Here is an 18,307-nt window from a genome sequence, read left to right on the forward strand (position 1 = left end):
GGCTGGCTCACCAGTCACACACTTTCTCCAGCTAAGCTACACCTCCTAAAAGTTCCACAACTTCCCAAAAGAGTGCCAACCAGCGGAGAGTGTTCAAACAAGTATTCAAACGCCCTAGCCTGTGGAAGACATTTCACATTCAAATGACACAGGAGATCTGCCACAAAGAGGCGAGCATAGGGTGGAGTGCAGGGACGACCACAGAGCAAGCTTCCTGTGTCCCTCCTGTAGAGCCGACACTCCAGTGATGGCAGGGTATTGTCAATCCAACAGGATATACAATCTGCCAAGGAGACAAGTCTCTGGTCTCTCTTAGGAGGGATTATCTAGATTAGGGTAACTGACAAGGAAAGACCCTTTATGTTGTTGTTTGTTTTGTTTGTTTTTGTTTTTTCGAGACAGGGTTTCTCTGTGTAACTTTGGTGCCTGTCCTGGAACTTGCTTTGTAGACCAGGCTGGCCTTGAACTCACAGAGATCAGCCTGCCTCTGCCTCCCTAGTGCTGGGATTAAGGGCCCGTGCCACCACTGCTTGACGAAAAGACCCTTCTTAACTGTTTGCAGCACCATCCTATAGTCTGGGGTTCTGAGCCCAATAAAAAGGAGGAGGGAATTTGATCACCACCATTTATCTCTCTCTTCTTCCTGACTATGGATGCCTGTGACCAGCTGCCTCAACCTGTTGTCATTACTTCCCCTCCATGATGGACTGTAATCTTGAACTGTGAGCCAGAGTGAAGCCCTAGCTCCCTGTATGAGTCTCATAATGGCTATGCACAGTAGCTTGCATTGTTTTGTTTTTTAAAACATGTATGTATGGTGGAAGGTAGCACACATGTAGAGCTGAGGCTGGGCGGTGGTGACGACACCTTTAATCCCAGCACTCGGGAGGCAGAGGCAGGAGGATCTCTGTGAGTTCGAGGCCAGCCTTGTCTACAAGAGCTAGTTCCAGGACAGGCTCCAAAGCTACAGAAAAATCCTGTCTCGGAAAAAAAAATGTAGAGGTGAGAGAACAACTTTTGGGTTTGGTTCTCTTTTACCATGTGGGTTCCTGAGACAGAAGTCACTCAGGTCAGGCTTGATGGGCACCGCCTCTAACTGCTGAGCCATCTCACCAGCTAGTAGCTTTCATTTTGAAGTATACTGGCATGTGAGCTAAGGTTCTGCAGGAAGGGGTGCACTTACCAGTGATATGCCACAAATTTGTGGGAGTCTATTCTGAAGTATGTAGCATTAGGCTGGGCTGGGGTGGCGCATACCTTTAATCCCATCACTCGAGACAGAGGCAGGAGGATCTCTGAGTTGAGGACAGCCTGATCTACAGAGTAAATCCCAGGACAGCCAGGGCTACACAGAGAAAGCCTGTCCCCCCAAAAACCGAAACAACAGCAGGGTGGTGGCGCACGCCTTTAATCCCAGCTCTCGGGAGGCAGAGGCAGGCGGATCTCTGTGAGTTCGAGGCCAGCCTTGTCTACAAGACCTAGTTCCAGGACAGGCTCCAAAGCTACACAGAGACATCCCATCTCAAAAAACCAAGAAGAAGGAGGAGGAGGGGAGGGAGGGAGGGAGGAAGGGAGGGAGGGAGGGAGGGAGGGAGGGAGAGAGAGAGAGAGAGAGAGAGAGAGAGAGAGAGAGAGAGAGAGAGAGAGAGAGAGAGAGAGAGAGAGAGAAACAAAGAAAACACTGGCTGCTCTTAAAAGGTCCTAAATTCAATTCCCAGTAACCATCTAGTGGCTCACAACCATCTGTAGTGAGATCTGGTGCCCTCTTCTGGCATGGAGGTGTACATGCAGGAGGAGCATTGTATACAAAATAAATCTTAAAAAAAAATTTAAACTCTAAAGATAGAAGCAATTGGGTTGTGGGGCAGTCTTTTGTTTTGCTTTTTTGAGATCAACTCTCCTGGAGCCCGGGCTAGCTTCAAACTCCCTGTGTGCATGAACTTTGTTTTGTTTTGTTTTTCAAGACAGGGTTTCTCTGTGTAATACCCTTGGCTGTCCTGGAAATCACTTGGTAGGCCAGGCTGGTTTCGAGCTCATAGAGATCCACCTGTTTCTGCATCCCAAGTGCTGGGATTAAAGGTGCATACCACCATGCCTGGGCTTCGACAGTGAACTTCTGATCCTCCTAAATGTTGAGATCACAGGTATATAACACTATGCCTGAACAAAAACAGTTTAAGGACACATTTGTATTCTCATTGGTGGCTCAGGACCTGGAGGCTGAAGCAGGACTAATACAAGTTTGAGCCAGCATGGGCTACAGTATAAGGCTTCAACAACAACAACAACATCAAATTCTTCACAATTAATAAATGGGACCTCCTGAAACTGAAAAGCTTCTGTAAAGCAAAGGACACGGTCAACAAAACAAAATAACAACCTACAGAATGGGAAAAGAGCTTCACTAACCCCACATCAGACAGAGGTTTGATCTCCAAAATATACAAAGAACTCAAGAAATAGGTCATCAAAAGAACAAATAATCCAATAAAAAAAATGGAGTACAGTCCTAAACAGAGAACTCTCAACAGAGGAATCTAAAATGACTGAAAGACACTTAAGAAAATGTTCAACATCCTTAGTCATCAGAGAAATGCAAATCAAAACAACTCTGAGATTCCATCTTACACCTGTAAGAATGGCCAAGATCAAAAACACTGATGACAACTTATGCTGGAGAGGTTGTGGGGAAAAGGAAATACTTCTGCAAGCTGGTGGGAATGCAAGCTGGTACAACCCCTTTGGATGTCAGTGTGGCGATTTCTCAGAAAATTAGGTAACAACCTTCCTCAAGACCCAGTAATACCACTTTTGGGTATGTATCCAAAGGATGCTCAATCGTGCCACAAGGACATGTGCTCAACTATGTTCATAGCAGCATTGTTTGTCATAGCCAGAAGCTGGAAACAACCTAAATGTGCCTTGACCAAAGAATGGATAAGGAAAATGTGGTACATTTACACAATGGAGTACTACACAGCAGAAAACAAATAATGACATCTTGAATTTTGCAGGAAAATGGATGGAGCTTGAAAACATTACTTTGAGTGAGGTAACCCAGACATAGAAGGACAATTATCACATGTACTCACTCATAGGTGGTTTTGAAACATAAAGCAAAGAAAACCAGCCTACAAACCACAAGCCCAGAGAACTTAGATAACAATGAGGACACTAAGAGAGACTTACATAGATCTAATCTACATGGGAAGTAGAAAGTAGAAAAAGACAAGATCTCTTGAGTAAATTGGAAGCATGGGGACCTTGGGGAAGGGTTGAAGTAGGGAGGGGAGAGGCAGGGAGAGGAGCAGAGAAAAATGTAGAGCTCAATAAAAATCAAAAAAAAGAAAGAAAAAAATCAATTTCTTCATTGTTTCAGTGGAAATATGCTAATAGTGTCCAGGTAGTGTAATGGTCTGTCCTGTCTCTCATACGTTTAATCCCAGTGCTCAGGGGGCAGAGGCAGACAGATCTCTGTGAGTTCAAGGCCAGCCTGGTCTCCAAAGTGAATTCCAGGACAGTCTATGGCTGTTACACCAAAAAAAAAAAAAAAAAAAAGCCTGTCTTGAAAAAAAGCCCAAAACCAAAAACCAAACAAGAAAACCAGAGATGTTTGGTTCTAAACTCTCCCTATGAATGGAACCTTAGAAGAAAGGGCCTTTTACAATTCAGCTTAACAAGAGATGACGTCATGACTCAGGCAGGGCTCAAGCTCAGAGGCAGACAAACATGCAGGGAGAAGATGATACAACTAGGAGGAGATGGTGAAGTCACTGCAGCCATATGCCACGAAGCAAGAGGTGGCCACGAATGCCAGCAACTCCAAGGCTCAAGGGGCAACATGGTACAGATTCCCGGGGACAGACTCCTTCAGAGTCAGCATGGCCTGTCCACTTCTGGTTTCAGACTTCCAGAAACATCTCTGGCAGAGCTTGATGGTGCAGGTGTGTCACCCTAGGTTCTCAGGAGGACAAGGCAGTAGGATCCCGAGTTCAAGTCCAACCTGGACTGCAAAGTAGACTGAAGGATAGTCTGGGCAATTTAGTGAAGACATTTGTCTCCAAGTAAAAAGATGGCTGAAGGATGTAACTCAGTAGTGGTGTTTGCCTGGCAACCCTGAGGTCTTGGATTTAATACCAGGGCCAGGTAGGAGATCCACTTCTGTCCTATTAAGGGACTCAGTTTGTGGTATTTTGTTAAGCCAATGTCACCTTGTAATTATCTTATAAATAGGACAGTTATGCAGTACACATTGGCTGTTGACACAGCTTATAAGAAGCCACTTTTAAAACCAAGCATTTAAAATGTGTGACACATTTTGAAACTAAAAAAAGCCAATGTTTGAAATAAATACGCAGTTGAGCGTATGCTAGAAAGCCATATAATGGGATGCTATATATTCACATGAACACATCCCACATCCTTACATCTCTGTGAGCATCCCAGGTCTGTTGCAACCTGTGAAAAGTCCTAAAAACAGTTTTAGGGTTTCTTCTGGTATTTTTCTCTCTTTTCTTAGGACTAGATTCTTCTAAAGTGAGATGGGACACAGTGTCAAAGTATCACAGAAACTGGATGATTGTGGGTGACCAATAGGCTGCTCTTCAAATTCCCTCTATCTAGAGGGATAGCCATCACTCCTGACTTGGGAAGTCAACTTGGTCTGACTGACATCCCCACATTCCATGGGCAGCAAGTCTGAGACCAAGGGCCTCCAGAGCTGGGATCTGGGAAAGCTACTTCCCTCTCCTGGGTCCTGGGATAGGGGGAGGAGCAAAGGATCTCACTGGGGGACACTCTTAGGAAGTTCAGGGACTCACTATGTGGCCTTGATCATCCTGCTTCAGCCCTGAAGGTGCTGGAGTTATACCACTATACCAAGCTTTGGAGGACACTTTTTTCCTTTTTGAGACAGTCTCTGACCCAGGTTGGCTTCAAACTCCCTATGTAGTCAAAGATAACTTTGAACTTCTGATCCAGTGCTAGGAATCAAACCCAGGGCCTCTTGTATGCTACATAAGCACTCTACCAACTGACCTATACCCCCAACCATGGGGAACTCTTTGATAAGGACACCGGTTCTATTTCCCCATTTGTGAGGTTCCACATGGGATCACAAAGGCCCTACATCTTGATAATAGTCACTTTTGGGGAAAAGCTGTTAAAATGGGAATGGGGTGGAGAATAGACAATACACTACAGGGGGGTGGTAGTGGCGCACACCCTTAAGCCCAGGACTCGGGAGGCAGAGGCAGGTGGATCTCTGTGAGTTAGAGGCCAGCCTGGTCTATAAGACCTAGTTTCAGGACAGGCTCCAAAGCTACAGAGAAACCCTGTCTCAAAAAAAAAGAAAAAACACAAAAAAGAAGAAGAAGGAGAAGAAAGAAGGAGGAGAAGGAGAAAGAAGAAGAGGAAGAAGAAGAGGAGAAGGAGGAAGAGGAGGAGGAAGAGGAGGAGGAAGAGGAGGAGGAAGAGGAGGAGGAGGAGATACTATAATTATTAATCACTGGGATCTAAAATTTTTTCCAGACATAATTTTTTGCCTTTCCAGCATCTTGCAAGGTCTAAGCTGCCAGCCAGCCAGTTCTTCAGAGCCCAGAAAATACAGCAGTAATCAGCCACCCCAGGACGTGATCAAGCATCTCGACTCTTCAACACCCACAAAGTCAGCATGAAGCAGTCATGAGAGACCTTACAATGCCCCATTCCCATCCATTAAGATCCCCCAACTCCCCCAAATTTGTATAATAAACAAAAGAGTAGAATGTAATTATTCAGCCACAGATAAGGCTGCACTTCCGGGTTCTAAAGGCAGGCACATGCAGATGGGCCCTTGGACCCCGCATGACCCACGTGCACGAGCTGCTCATCTGCATCATCCGCGTATAGCGTAGTCACACCAAACCCTGGTGCGCATGTGCTAGGTAGCTTTTATTTATTTATTTATTTATTTATTATGTATACAATATTCTGTCTGCGTGTATGCCTGCTGGCCAGAAGAGGGCACCAGACCTCATTACAGATGGTTGTGAGCCACCATGTCGTTGCTGGGAATTGAACTCAGGACCTTTGGAAGAGCAGGCAATGCTCTTAACCTCTGAGCCATCTCTCCAGCCTGCTAGGTAGCTTTTAAAAGCTGGACATGCCATTTCTCTCTCTCTCTCTCTCTCTCTCTCTCTCTCTCTCTCTCTCTGCACACCAATCCCCAGGCCTGTATGCACCCCCTCTAATAAACTCCTAAGCAGGTTTGTGTTCCATGTTTCCTTCTCACTTACACCAGGTAATTTTACATACTACAGTCATCTGTAGACACAGAAAAGCTAAAACATGAGTCAACTTGGCTTGCTTCAAAGAGTTTATGTTATGTCTATTAGCCTCTCGGACCCACCTCTTTATCCATCCCCCTAGCTCCTCAGCTTAGGTGCAAGTGGCCTTCATATGCCACGCCCTCTCCCTGGAATCTTTTCCTTCACAGGTCTCCTTGGCACCCTCCCTCACTTTCTGGGGTCCTGTTAGTCCCTTGCTATCTCAGGGGTAGTCTGGAGTCATCCCCCCGTCCAGCTACCACCTTTCTCCTTTCCAATTTAGCAGTCATCATCCTTTGGACAACTATCTGTACTCATGGGATTGGGTCCTGGGAGAACCTGCAACCCTGCCAGTATCCAGATCGGTAGATGGTCAAGACTCTTAAATAAAAACAAAGTCACATTTGCATAAAACCTATGCATATCCTGAGTACTTTAAACTCTCAGGTTACTTATTATACCTCGCAAAATGTACACAGTATGTGAGTAGTTGGATAGTAACTGTATTGTTTAGGGCATAGAAACAAGAGATGCCGCCCAGTGCCATGCTCATTCAGTAAGGATACAATGTCCCCTAATACTTTCAACATGCCATTGGATGAACCCACATAAGCAAAACCGTCTTGGAAGAAGACAGCCACCTGTGTTTATTCACTTACCTAGTTCCCTTCTAGTCTGGTTTTTGCTTGCTAGCTTTGAGGCAGCCCCACTAAAGAGCATCCTGTCAGCCAGCGAACTTTTAATGTGTGCCTGCCCTCAGAGAGGGCTGGTTTGGAGTTCACTCAACAAAGATTATCAAAAGAATTTTGAAAGACAACACCAGGGACTAGCTCAGGTCTGAGGTGTGCTGGGATCCAGTACAGGTGAAGCCAGGAAGCACACAGGTTGGAAACAGTTTGGGGCACAATGTGCCCTCTGTACAACCCTAAGTTACAGAAGAGAGATGAAGCCAGGATACCTAGATACACAGATGTCTGACATATCTCTTCATTTTACTTTTTGGGAAAAGAAGTTCTGTGTCAAGGCCAAGCAGCCATGTGTTGTGTGAGCCACACTCCCCACTCAGAGGAAGCCAAGCATCTGAGAAGTTACTGATGTTTGTCCCCAGGCTGGCAAATGAGATGGAAAATGTCTGAGAGTTTCTTCTTTCCAAAGAGAACAAATGTGATGGAGACTGCACAAACAGAAAATACTGGCCCTGCATTTGGTAAATGGTATCTGCTTAATGATTCCTTCTACATACTATGAAAGTTCCAATAGTGTGTGCGTTTAGAGCTCCATCATCTTACTTTATTTTGATCCCCATAATACTGAGCAAGTGCTCTACTGCTGAGCCACCCTCCAGGCCTTGAAGCACCATGCTTCCCACTGGAACACAGCTCTGTTGGTTCTAATTTTTCGCTGCCTGTTCAGAAGGAGCTGAAGGTCTAATCGATGACCCAGTAACAACTCAGAGCTGTGTGCTCCACGCTGAATGTGAAAGGCAGGGGACTTCATTTATTCTAGTAAGGAAACAGATAAATAACAAACCTGTGAGTCACTGTGCACGACAGTTCCAGTTAAATGCTTTGGGAAAATGAGTAGGTGCTTTAATGGGGAAGGCCTAGGCTTGAGGCAGTAGCTGGACAGGGTTTTCAGGCTGGGCCCTGCAAGGAGCTTCAGCCTGAGGGGGAAGAGGAGCCTATCAGACAAAAGTGTGGGGGAAAGCCTTTAGACACAGAGACCAGTGCGAACAAAGGCCTGGGAAGAAGCAAATAGGCTGGAATAAGACTTAGAAAGGTTGTGAGGGCTCCAAAGCTACAAGGAGAGAAAAGGAGCAGGCAAGGAGGGGGAGGCAAAGCTAGGGCATCTTGGAATGAGAGAATCAAATACTGCAGGGCTGGAGGGTGCAGGGTGGCCTGGTGTTTTTTTTTTTCTGGTGGGGGTTTTAAGATTGTCTGTATCCTCAAAGTTTTGAGGAAGGTCACTATCCAAGCGACATCCCCAGAAGTTAATTACAAGGAAGTGTTGGACACCATTCGGATGGAGGCTCTGTCAGTTTTCTGCTGCTATCCAACACAGGCCTGAAGTATCATCCTGTGGTGTGACAGCTTTGTCACTCACAGTGTTGAAGAACTCAGCCTGTGGTTGGTTGGTAGTTTATTGCTTTGGCCTATGGGCAGGGAGTAAGTCATGGCTGGAACATGAGATGGCCAAATTAGCTCATGTCAGATAGAGAAAGAGACTAGGGCCCTGTAAAGAGTACAGCCACCAACCTAGAGCCCCTCTGTAGGCCACATGTCTCAATGTCTCCACCACATCTCAGTATTGCCATGCTGAGATGAAGCCTTTGGGCACACTCCAGATTCAAGCAATAGCAGGGATGTCCTGCAAAATGATTGGTTCAACAAGTACTCTGCAGAAGTGTCGAGGGAAGACACAAGGGAACCTGACAACCAAAGCAGCAGGTAACTCTGGGATGGGTCCCAGATTAGACACATCGGTGTCATAAATGGGATCAAATTCTGCATATTAGGTAACATGGTATTGATCAGTTTACAGAAGTTGTGTAGACAAGTGTTCTTAGTTTTAAGAAACACACATGAGGAGCATTGTGTACTATACACTCCCAAACATTTCAGAGGAAATATCATGCATAAGCATAGGTCTAGGTTCTTAAGAATTTTATTTTTATTTATTTATTTTTGTTTTTTTGAGACAGGATTTCTCTGTAGTTTTTTTTGAAGCCTGTCCTGGAACTAGCTCTTGTAGACCAGGCTGGCCTCAAACTCAGAGATCCTCCTGCTTCTGCCTCCTGAGTGCTGGGATTAAAGGCATGCACCACCACTGCCCAGCAAGAATTTTATTTATGTATGTATTTGTATTACTCATGTATATGTATAGCATTGCATTAGGGGTCTTTACAATGGTTTAGTGGGTAAAATTGCCATACCTGGCTCCCTGAGTTTGATTCTCAAAACCCATATGATGGAAGGAGAGAACCAATTCTAATATGTTGTCCTCTGAACCACACACACATAGAAACAGATGCTTAAATAATGTATTAGATGAGGTTCTCTAGAGGAACAGAACCAATAGAATGTGTATGCATGTTTTCAAATGGTTTACACAGTATGTGTTGGGCAGTTCAACAATGGCCACCCACATGCTGGATAGCCTGAGAAACCAGGAGCTGCTTAGTCCATGAGGCTGAAAGCCTTAAGAATCCCAACGTTCTGTGCTGGAAGCTGAAGAAGCCGGGTTTGATGTCAGCTGAGTATAACAACAACAGCAAAAATGATATAAATACACTTGGTATCAAGAGGAAGGGGAGGCAGTACTGCTTTTTCCTAGGACTCTGTATCTGGGATGCTCAGGGAAGATGTTGCCTACCCTGGTGAGTGTCTTCCCACCTCAGTAAATGCTTCCTGGAAATGCCCTGAGGACCCAGGCAGAGGCGTGTCTCTTAGTTAATTCCAGATTGAACCAAGTTAACTACAGATATTGACCATCCAAAATATACATGTAAATCCTAAGAGGAAGGAAGTAGAGGACAGGCATGATGGGGTAAGCATGCTATCAACTTCTCTTATCACCATGACCAAAACCCTGGAAAGAATCAAGTATGGAGGAAGGATTTACCTTGGCTCACGGGAATACAGTCCACCCTGGCAGGATGGCATGGCTTTGGATCTCACTCTATGTTAGTGGGAGCTTGCAGCTTTACACTGTAATTGACCAGATACCATAGGATATAATCTTTTTTTTTTTTTTTTTTTTTTTTGGTTTTTTGGTTTTTTTTTTTTTTTTTTGGTTTTTCGAGACAGGGTTTCCCTGTAGTTTCTAGAGCCTGTCCTGGATCTAGCTCTTGTAGACCAGGCTGGCCTTGAACTCAGAGATCCGCCTGAGGCCTCCCGAGTGCTGGGATTAAAGGCGTGCGCCACCACTGCCCAGCCATAGGATATAATCTTTAATGTTGACCCCTCTCCCCCAGCCATCCACTAGGCCACAAGTCTAAAATAGCACCATTGGTGGGGAAATGAAGTGTCCTATACACAAGCCTACAGATGATATCTCAAATTCAAATGATAATATAACATTTGAGGATTCAGAAGAAAAAACAATGAGCAATTTTCTCATTGCTATGGCAGACCCTTGACAAAAAGCAGCTTTAGGAAAAGGAGTTCATTTTAGCTCACAGTTCCACAGTACAATCCAATGTATCTGGGGAAGGTAGGTTTGCTGGCAGGAGGGTGAGGCAGCTGGTTACTCCGCATCCACAGTCAGGAAGCAGACAGAGATGGATGCTGGTGCTCAGCTCCCTCCCTCCTTTTCCTCCAGTTGAGGGTACAGCTTGTGTTCAGTTAAACCTCTCTGTAAGTACAAGAGACACCCCCAGAGGTTTGTCAGATAGGCAACCCTAAGTCCTGTAGACTGACTGTCACATGATACAATCCTTTGTACAAACACAGCTTCTCCCCAAGGCTGTACAAATTACCATTTGTCTATAGTTGCACCCCACCCCACCCCCAGCCCCAGTTCTCACACGGGTTAAACAACAGCCAAGTTTTAAAGTGCAGGCTAAGTCTGGGTTTGCAGTTCACGTTGGACGTCAGAGACAAGTCTCTGGAAACCAGGTAGCAGTGAGCAGGCGGGGGAAGCATCCGCTATATGCACTCAGGTGTATTTTCTTGCTTTCCTCTGCTTTCTCCAAGAAGGCTCTTTAAAGTCTAAGCTTGGGTCGGGTACAAACACAACCCAGCCCACTTGATGATGCCATTCAGGAGGCTGGATGCTAGGAAACTTCCTGGTGAATTCTCCAGCGAGAGGGTCACTGGTGATCTCACTACCCTGCAAACGCTGCTGCTTTTGTCAACTTAAAGCAAGAACTGCAACTAGGTAGGTTGATAGTTTCTTCCTCAACTCCCAATTTGATCACCTTTCTTTCCTTCCTCCCTCCCTTCTTCTTTCCTTTCCTTTCTTCCTTCCTTTCTTTCTTTTTTGGTTTTTTGAGACAGGGTTTCTCTGTGCCTTGGCTGTCCTAGAACTCGCTCTGTAGACCAAGCCTGCCTCTGCCTCCGGTTGCTGTGATTAAAGGCGTGAGCCACCACTGCTCAGCTGATCCCATCCTTTTCTACCTTCTCTTCAAACAGCTAATGACATAACCCCGTGTAGCCAACTTAAAATTCACATACCCAAGAATACAGTAACCTTGTATTTATATAAATATGTAACTAACATCCCATTACATACACACCATGTTAAGCTTATGTAGTAATTTATTTTTTCGTACTACACACAACCACTTTCCCTTCTTCTTTCCCACACATTACCCTTCAGGGTTCTACCAAACCATAATAAAACGGGTGAGATCTTCTTATTTTACCCTTTCACCTGCAATCTTCCTAAGGCCTGTGCTGGCTCCTTATAAATAGCAAAGTACAAAATAACTGCGGGGCCACAAGCTATGGTAATCAGAGATACACTTTCCATTTTCCCAGCAGCATCTGTATTTGCTGGTGCTTTGGGGAGTGGAACTTGGGTCCCAGCAGGCCCAATCTAACTGTTGTTTTCCCAGGTCTATGAGGATCCCTCCCCCTGGTCACTTGGTGCTCAGGAGGGAACCAGGAGGGAATATTTTATATGAGAAATGGATTATCCACTTCGGCCATGTAATAGAGGAGGGGGTCCCAGGGTGCAGTACGTATGGACGCCCCCAACTGCATCCCGCCCCATTCTCAGAGTCTGTGCCACAACTAGGGCCTACAAGACCCCACGCGTGTATAGCCAGGCCGCGTCCAGCCCTCGCACGCGTGGCCGCCTCAGCAAGCTGACGCAAGCCGGGTCGCGGGCACGCGCGCCCTCATTCATTCACTCCTTCATTCATTCTGCGGACGCCGGCCACGAGCCCCCAGCGATCCTCCGCCCGCGAGGTCCAGCGTGTTTGTGGAGACTGGACGCGGGGACGAAGGCCGGGCGGTGCCCGCTGACCAGCCGCAAGCGACCGGGAGGCCGCACCCGCCTTTCCCGCCCACGAGGCCCGGGCTAGGCCGCCGCCCACGTGACGCACGGCCTCCCGCAGTGAGCGCATGCGCGCGGGATCCCGCGCTCGGAGCCGGCTCAAGAGGACCTCCTGCTCGGCGTGCGTGCGCGTTCCCGCCCGCCCGCACCACGTGACCCGCCTTGCCTCTCCCGCCTTCGGCGCTCAGACCGACCAGCGGAGTCAGACGGGCCGTGCCGGCGTGCGCGTGCACGTGAGCCGCGTGGTTGGGCGCGGCGCCGTTGCTCCGCCCCTTTAGGCTCCACCCCCTCCGCGCGCCGGCGTCCGCTGCGTCTCCGGCATTTGAATCGCGCTTCCGCCATCTTTCCAGCTTCAGTCGGACAGGCGCGGAGAGTGTTTCGGAAGGTAGCGGTGGGGCCGGGAGGATCGGGCCCAGCGAGGGCGGCGGCGGGGGTGAGGGTTCCCTTTGGGTGGGCGCGGGGCGGCAGCGGCGAGGAGAGTGAACGGGCAGCGCCCCGGGTTTTTCGGGCAGCTTCCCTTCTCCCCCCCCCCCCACCGTCTCACGCCGCGTCCCCGCCTTCCCGCGCGCTCTTCCCGGCCGCGGCCTTTGTGGGGCGCACGTGTCGTAGCCGCTCTCTCCCGCAGGATCGCCGCGATGGCCGCCCAGGGAGAGCCGCAGGTCCAGTTCAAGGTGCGTGCGCGGGCGACCGGGGCCGTCGGGCGGGCAAGCGGGCGGGCGAGAGGGGGAGGTCGGGAGGACGGCATGGCGGGAGGGAAGCGGGCCCCTCACGCTGCCTCTTCCTTAGCTCGTCCTGGTGGGCGACGGCGGCACCGGGAAGACGACGTTTGTGAAGCGCCACTTGACGGGCGAGTTCGAGAAGAAGTATGTAGGTAGGTGCGGCGGGGCTGCGCGGCTGCGGGTGGGGAAGTCGGCGGCCGTGCGTGGCTGACCCTGCCGCCCCGTTCCCGCAGCCACCCTGGGCGTGGAGGTGCACCCGCTCGTCTTCCATACCAACAGAGGACCCATCAAGTTCAACGTGTGGGACACAGCCGGCCAGGAGAAGTTCGGGGGCCTGCGCGATGGCTACTACATCCAAGGTGAGGGCCTGCGGAAGTGGGCCTGGCCTTCGGACATGTGCCTGGGCTGAGCCCAGGAGCCAGCCGTTGCCCGGTGACTAAGAAGGGAGGGAGATGCGAGGCTGAGACGCAGCGCTTTCAGGGAGGCGACCTCGTTTGCACGGCTAGGAGAGGGTTTTTATTCGAGCCGTCCGTGGTGTCATTCGATCACATGCTGTGTCATGCTAGGAATGCTTTAGGGCAGACTGTGTGTCCTTACCGTTGAATAGGAGGCAGGGAAGCTGTAGGATCACTTTCTGGTTTGGAAACGTGTTTTAGGGTTTATGTTCAGTGGTTATCCTTAAGTATTCCCGCCCCGGGGGGGGGGATGGGGGAAGGCGCGAGATAGCACTTGGGCTAGTTAGTAAAACCAAACCTCCAGCTCCAGGAGCCAGGCCCTCTCTCACACGTGAGCAACAAGCTGTGTTGTGTAAATTGTACTTTTACTTTTCTCCTTGAAAGAAATTTTTAAGGAAAGGGCGAGGTGGGGGCGATGGTGGTGCACGCCTTTAATTCCAGCACTCAGGAGGCAGAGGCAGGCTGATCTCTGTGAGTCAAGGCCAGCCTGGTCTACAGAGCTAGTTCCAGGACAGGCTCCAAAGCCACAGAGAATCCCTGTCTCGAAAAACAAAAAAAAAAAGGGGGAGGGCGGGGGATGTCAGGTGGTTGAAGAGAAATGAATGAAAAAAGTATTCTTGTCTTACTAGCCCATTGAAAAAATCTTTAAAAGTTCTTTGGTTTCTAGCTGTGTTTTAGCATATAAAGATACAAGGGTGTTCATCCCTGAATTGAAACTTTTTATTCTTTTGAGTTCAAACTTTCTCGCCATAGAATTGGACCATGCTTTTGCTGCCTCTTTTTTTAGTTTCTCGTGACAGGATTTCTCTGTAGCTTTGGAGCCTGTGCTGGAACTCTCTGTAGATCAGTCTGGCCTCAAACTCAGAGATCCACCTTTCTGCTGGGATTAAAGGCCTGTGCCACCACCACCTGGCTTTTTGCTGCTTCTTTAACTGTTTCCTCAGCATCCCTGTAGGTCAGGCAATAGAGAGCCCTGGCCTCAGATTTTCTTAAAGGCATAACACTCATTTAGCCATTTAAAGATTCCATTTCTAGGTGGCAGTGTTTTGCTAACTATAAAGGAGATATGTCTTCTAGAATGCTAATGTACTATTTTACTTTGGACAAACTTGGAGGGTGGGGGTGATGATTACTTGTCCAAAGGGAGAGAAAGGAGAAGGTAGTTGGAGTAGTAGGTCTTGACATTTAAGTTTTTATATGAAGAGGAATTGGAATCAGTGCCTTGGATTGCATCTAACTTTTTTAGTATTGGGGGGGAGACCTTTCGAAAGAGTGGGTTGATCGTGAGTCAGGCCTAAGATGATAAATGCCTCAGACTAAGAAACACTTCAATCCCTTGAATGTCTTTCAGCCCAGTGTGCCATTATAATGTTCGATGTAACATCAAGAGTTACTTACAAGAATGTACCTAACTGGCATAGAGATCTGGTACGTGTGTGTGAAAACATCCCCATTGTATTGTGTGGCAACAAAGTGGATATTAAGGACAGAAAAGTGAAGGCAAAATCTATTGTCTTCCACCGAAAGAAGAACCTTCAGGTATGTTCATAATTTATTGAATCTTTTTTTTTATTTTTCGAGACAAGGTTTCTCTGTAGCTTTTGGAGCCTGTCCTGGAACTCGCTCAGTAGGCCAGGCTGGCCTTGAACTCACAGAGATCTGCCTACATCTGCCTCCTGAGTACTGGGATTAAAGGCATGCGCCACCACGCCTTTGATTCGGGGATATGAATCATTCTTAGAGAATATTATATATATGTCAGGCACACACACGTAGGACCAATGTGTGTTTTATGTGAATTACAAAATGTCTTTTGAGTTTAAAGTGTCTTGGAATGGTGATCACTAACAGAAGTTTTTAAACATAAATTTCCTTTTGTTATAAACAGTACTATGACATTTCTGCCAAAAGTAACTACAACTTTGAAAAGCCTTTCCTCTGGCTTGCCAGAAAGCTCATTGGAGACCCTAATTTGGAGTTTGTTGCCATGCCTGCGCTTGCCCCACCTGAGGTGGTCATGGACCCAGCTTTGGCAGCACAGTACGAGCATGATTTAGAGGTATTTGTCCTTTTTAAATTGTTTTCTGGTGTGTATGGGTGTGTGTGAAGCTGACATTGGATCCTCCCAGCCATGTAGATACTTGGAATCAAGAGCTGGTGGTGCTCTTGACTGTGGAGCCATCTTCCAGCCCCATTTGTCCATACAATTAGTGCTTATGTTTGACTTGGTCGTGGCAGTTTTGATCTTAAGTGTTTCCTTTTTGCTTCTTGTTCCAGGTTGCTCAAACGACTGCCCTCCCAGATGAGGATGATGACCTGTGAGAAAGTGAAGCTGGAGCCCTGCGTCAGAAGTCTAGTTTTATAGGCAACTGTCCTGTGATGTCAGCGGTGCAGCGTGTGTGCCACCTTATTTAGCTAAGCAGATCGTGTACTTCATTGGATGCTGAAGGAGATGAATGGGCTTCGGAGTGAATGTGGCAGTTAAAACATACCTTTTTTTTTTTTAACATACCTTCATTTTTTTGGACTTGCATATTTAGCTGTTTGGAACACAGTTGTTTCCTGAATTTCAAAAATAAGACTGCTACAGTCACATCGCACTAGTCAGTCAGTGGTAAAATCTTGTTCCTGTCATTCCCATTCTTTTTGTTTAGAATCAGAATAAAGTTGTATTTCAAATAATCTAAACAAGCGAATCATCCCTTGTTTATGAGCATTTTAAAGCCAACATAAGGAAGCTTGTGCATATTACAGTTAAAAATGCCTTTGCTTAGTACCTCTGAGGTTCATTCAGGTATGTTCTCCTGTGCCTACATTCACACATTTGGATCAAGTCATGACCTAACACTTGTCTTACAGGTGTAAATACTGTGATTCAGCTAGGATATCTGCTCTACCTGCATTTTGCTAGGTAGTTTCACCTAAGAGAATAGCTTGTTTAAAGTTGTGTGTGAATCAGATGTTTTAGTGTAAGGGCTATAGTCGAAGTGTCTGTAACTTAGACCTTCATAAGTTAGAACTGCCCTTGATGGAAGCTTGAGGGTTTTCTGACATGTATGTTTCTTGGTTTTCCTGTCTCTAACGTTGGTTCTCTAAAATGTTCTCGGTTTTTGAGTGGTGGTCTAAGCTAGCACTCAGGAGGCAGAGGCAGGAGGATCCGAGTTCAAGGCCAACCTACTCTACCGAGCAAGTTACAGAACTGCATAGAGAGACCTGTGTCAAAAGAAGTGTTCATGGTAGGTAGGCTGTGGCCCAGCATCTGATTCCCACAGATTGTTTATAGACAGCACAGGAAAGGAAAAGCTAGAATACTGCTGTAGATTTGGCTGGGCATCTTGATGTGAAAATGTCAATCGAGCCTTTTTCTTGTTAGGTGTAATCCTGTCGGAACTATGTTGTGATAACACGTATCTAAAGGAATCCTTGTGTGGGCTCTTGCTAGTCCAATCTACCAGTTATTTTGATCCCCCGTCCCCCCCAGACAAGGTTTCTCTGAACATTCTGAGCTGTCCTGGAACTCACTTTGTAGACTGGGTTGACCTTGAACTCAGATGAGCCTGCCTCTGCTTCCGAAGTGCTGGGATTAAGGCCACCACTGCCCAGCTCTACTACCAAAGTTCTTAAAGTGTGGACTACTTCAGATGGCTACTTTACCTCCAAAGGTTGAGTAACTTAAAATGAGGCTGAAAGGAAGTTGTGCTGTGCACCAGCTTTTCCTGATTTCAAGATGCTACTTGATGTATATGCTATGCTAAAATCAGGTGAAAACCCTCTCCCCTGACTGGGATGAAACTTCATTTAGATCTCTTAATACACTGTATGTAAACCTGATGTAGAATGCAAATACCTTATGACTCTGATTTTGTAACAGTTAAACTTGAGAACTACTTCATGTGTGTTTAACCAGAGTGTGGAGGATTTACATTATTTATTGAAAGAACTTGAAATATATATTGCTTCCGCTTTGCCTAGTTTTCTGAGTCATCTCTGGTATTTGCTGTAGGAGTAAGTAGTGAATGGCTTTTTCCTTTTTTCTTTTTTGTTTTTTTTAGGATTTGAGGTTTGATCTGCCAAATAGCAGAGATCGTATTTTATCCAGTTTTTTTTTGTTTTTGCTTTTACAGACTGGGTTTCTCTGTAGTTATGACTGTCCTGGAACTCTAGACTAGGCTGGCTTCAACAAGTCTGCATGTGCTATTCAGTTTTTATGTGTGGAGAAAGTGCTCCCCCATTTTGTAAAAGCGTCCCTGAATAGATGGCTTGATATTAATCAGTGTAAAGCAGATAGAGCTGGCTGAAGCAAAGTCGCTGAGGAGAAGCTAAAAAGTCAGGTATTTAAGAAATGGGTTTTATTTTGTTTTGTTTTTTAAGATTTATTACATGTACAGTGTTCTGTCTATCCTGCAGGCTAGAAGAGGGTGCCAGATCTTACTACAGGTGGTTGCGAGCCACTGTGTGGTTGCTGGGAATTGAACTCGGCACCTCTGGAGGAGCAGGCAGTACTCTTAACCACTGAGCCATCTCCAGCTTCTAAACAGTTTTATAGACTTCGGGAGGGTTTTGTTTGTTTGTTTGTTTTGTTTTTTTCTCTTTTGGAGTTTCTGTGTAGCTTTGGAGCCTGCCCTGGAACTAGCTCTTGTAGCCCATGCTGGCCTCCAACTCACAAAGATCCGCCTGCCTCTGCCTCCCGAGTGCTGGGATTAAAGGCGTGCGCTACCACTGCCCGGCCAGGAGGTTTTCTCAAACCAATACAGAACAGGAGAAGAATTTCATGAACTCTGTATCTGAAGTAGCCCAGAACTGCTTACTTTGGTTCTGTAGATACGGC

At 46.7% G+C, this 18,307-nt stretch overlaps 1 protein-coding gene across 2 annotated transcripts; it reads left to right on the forward strand.

Moving 5' to 3' along the window:
• The first annotated feature begins 12,577 nt into the window (after nt 1–12,577).
• Nucleotides 12,578–16,167, forward strand: Ran (RAN, member RAS oncogene family). Of its 2 annotated transcripts, none has more exons than XM_038345183.1 (7): nt 12,578–12,690; nt 12,931–12,976; nt 13,092–13,176; nt 13,258–13,383; nt 14,831–15,018; nt 15,368–15,538; nt 15,757–16,167. In XM_038345183.1, the coding sequence occupies exons 2-7, from the start codon at nt 12,941–12,943 to the stop codon at nt 15,799–15,801; spliced, it is 651 nt and encodes a 216-aa protein (XP_038201111.1). In that variant the 5' UTR covers nt 12,578–12,690; nt 12,931–12,940; the 3' UTR covers nt 15,802–16,167. The 2 variants fall into 2 exon arrangements, with proteins under 2 accessions (XP_038201111.1, XP_038201112.1); XM_038345184.1 differs by having other exon boundaries at nt 12,659–12,690; nt 12,915–12,976.
• The last annotated feature ends 2,140 nt before the right edge of the window (nt 16,168–18,307 follow it).

Source organism: Arvicola amphibius, chromosome 10 (genome assembly GCF_903992535.2).
Source record: "Arvicola amphibius chromosome 10, mArvAmp1.2, whole genome shotgun sequence".
Classification (NCBI taxonomy): domain Eukaryota; kingdom Metazoa; phylum Chordata; class Mammalia; order Rodentia; family Cricetidae; genus Arvicola; species Arvicola amphibius.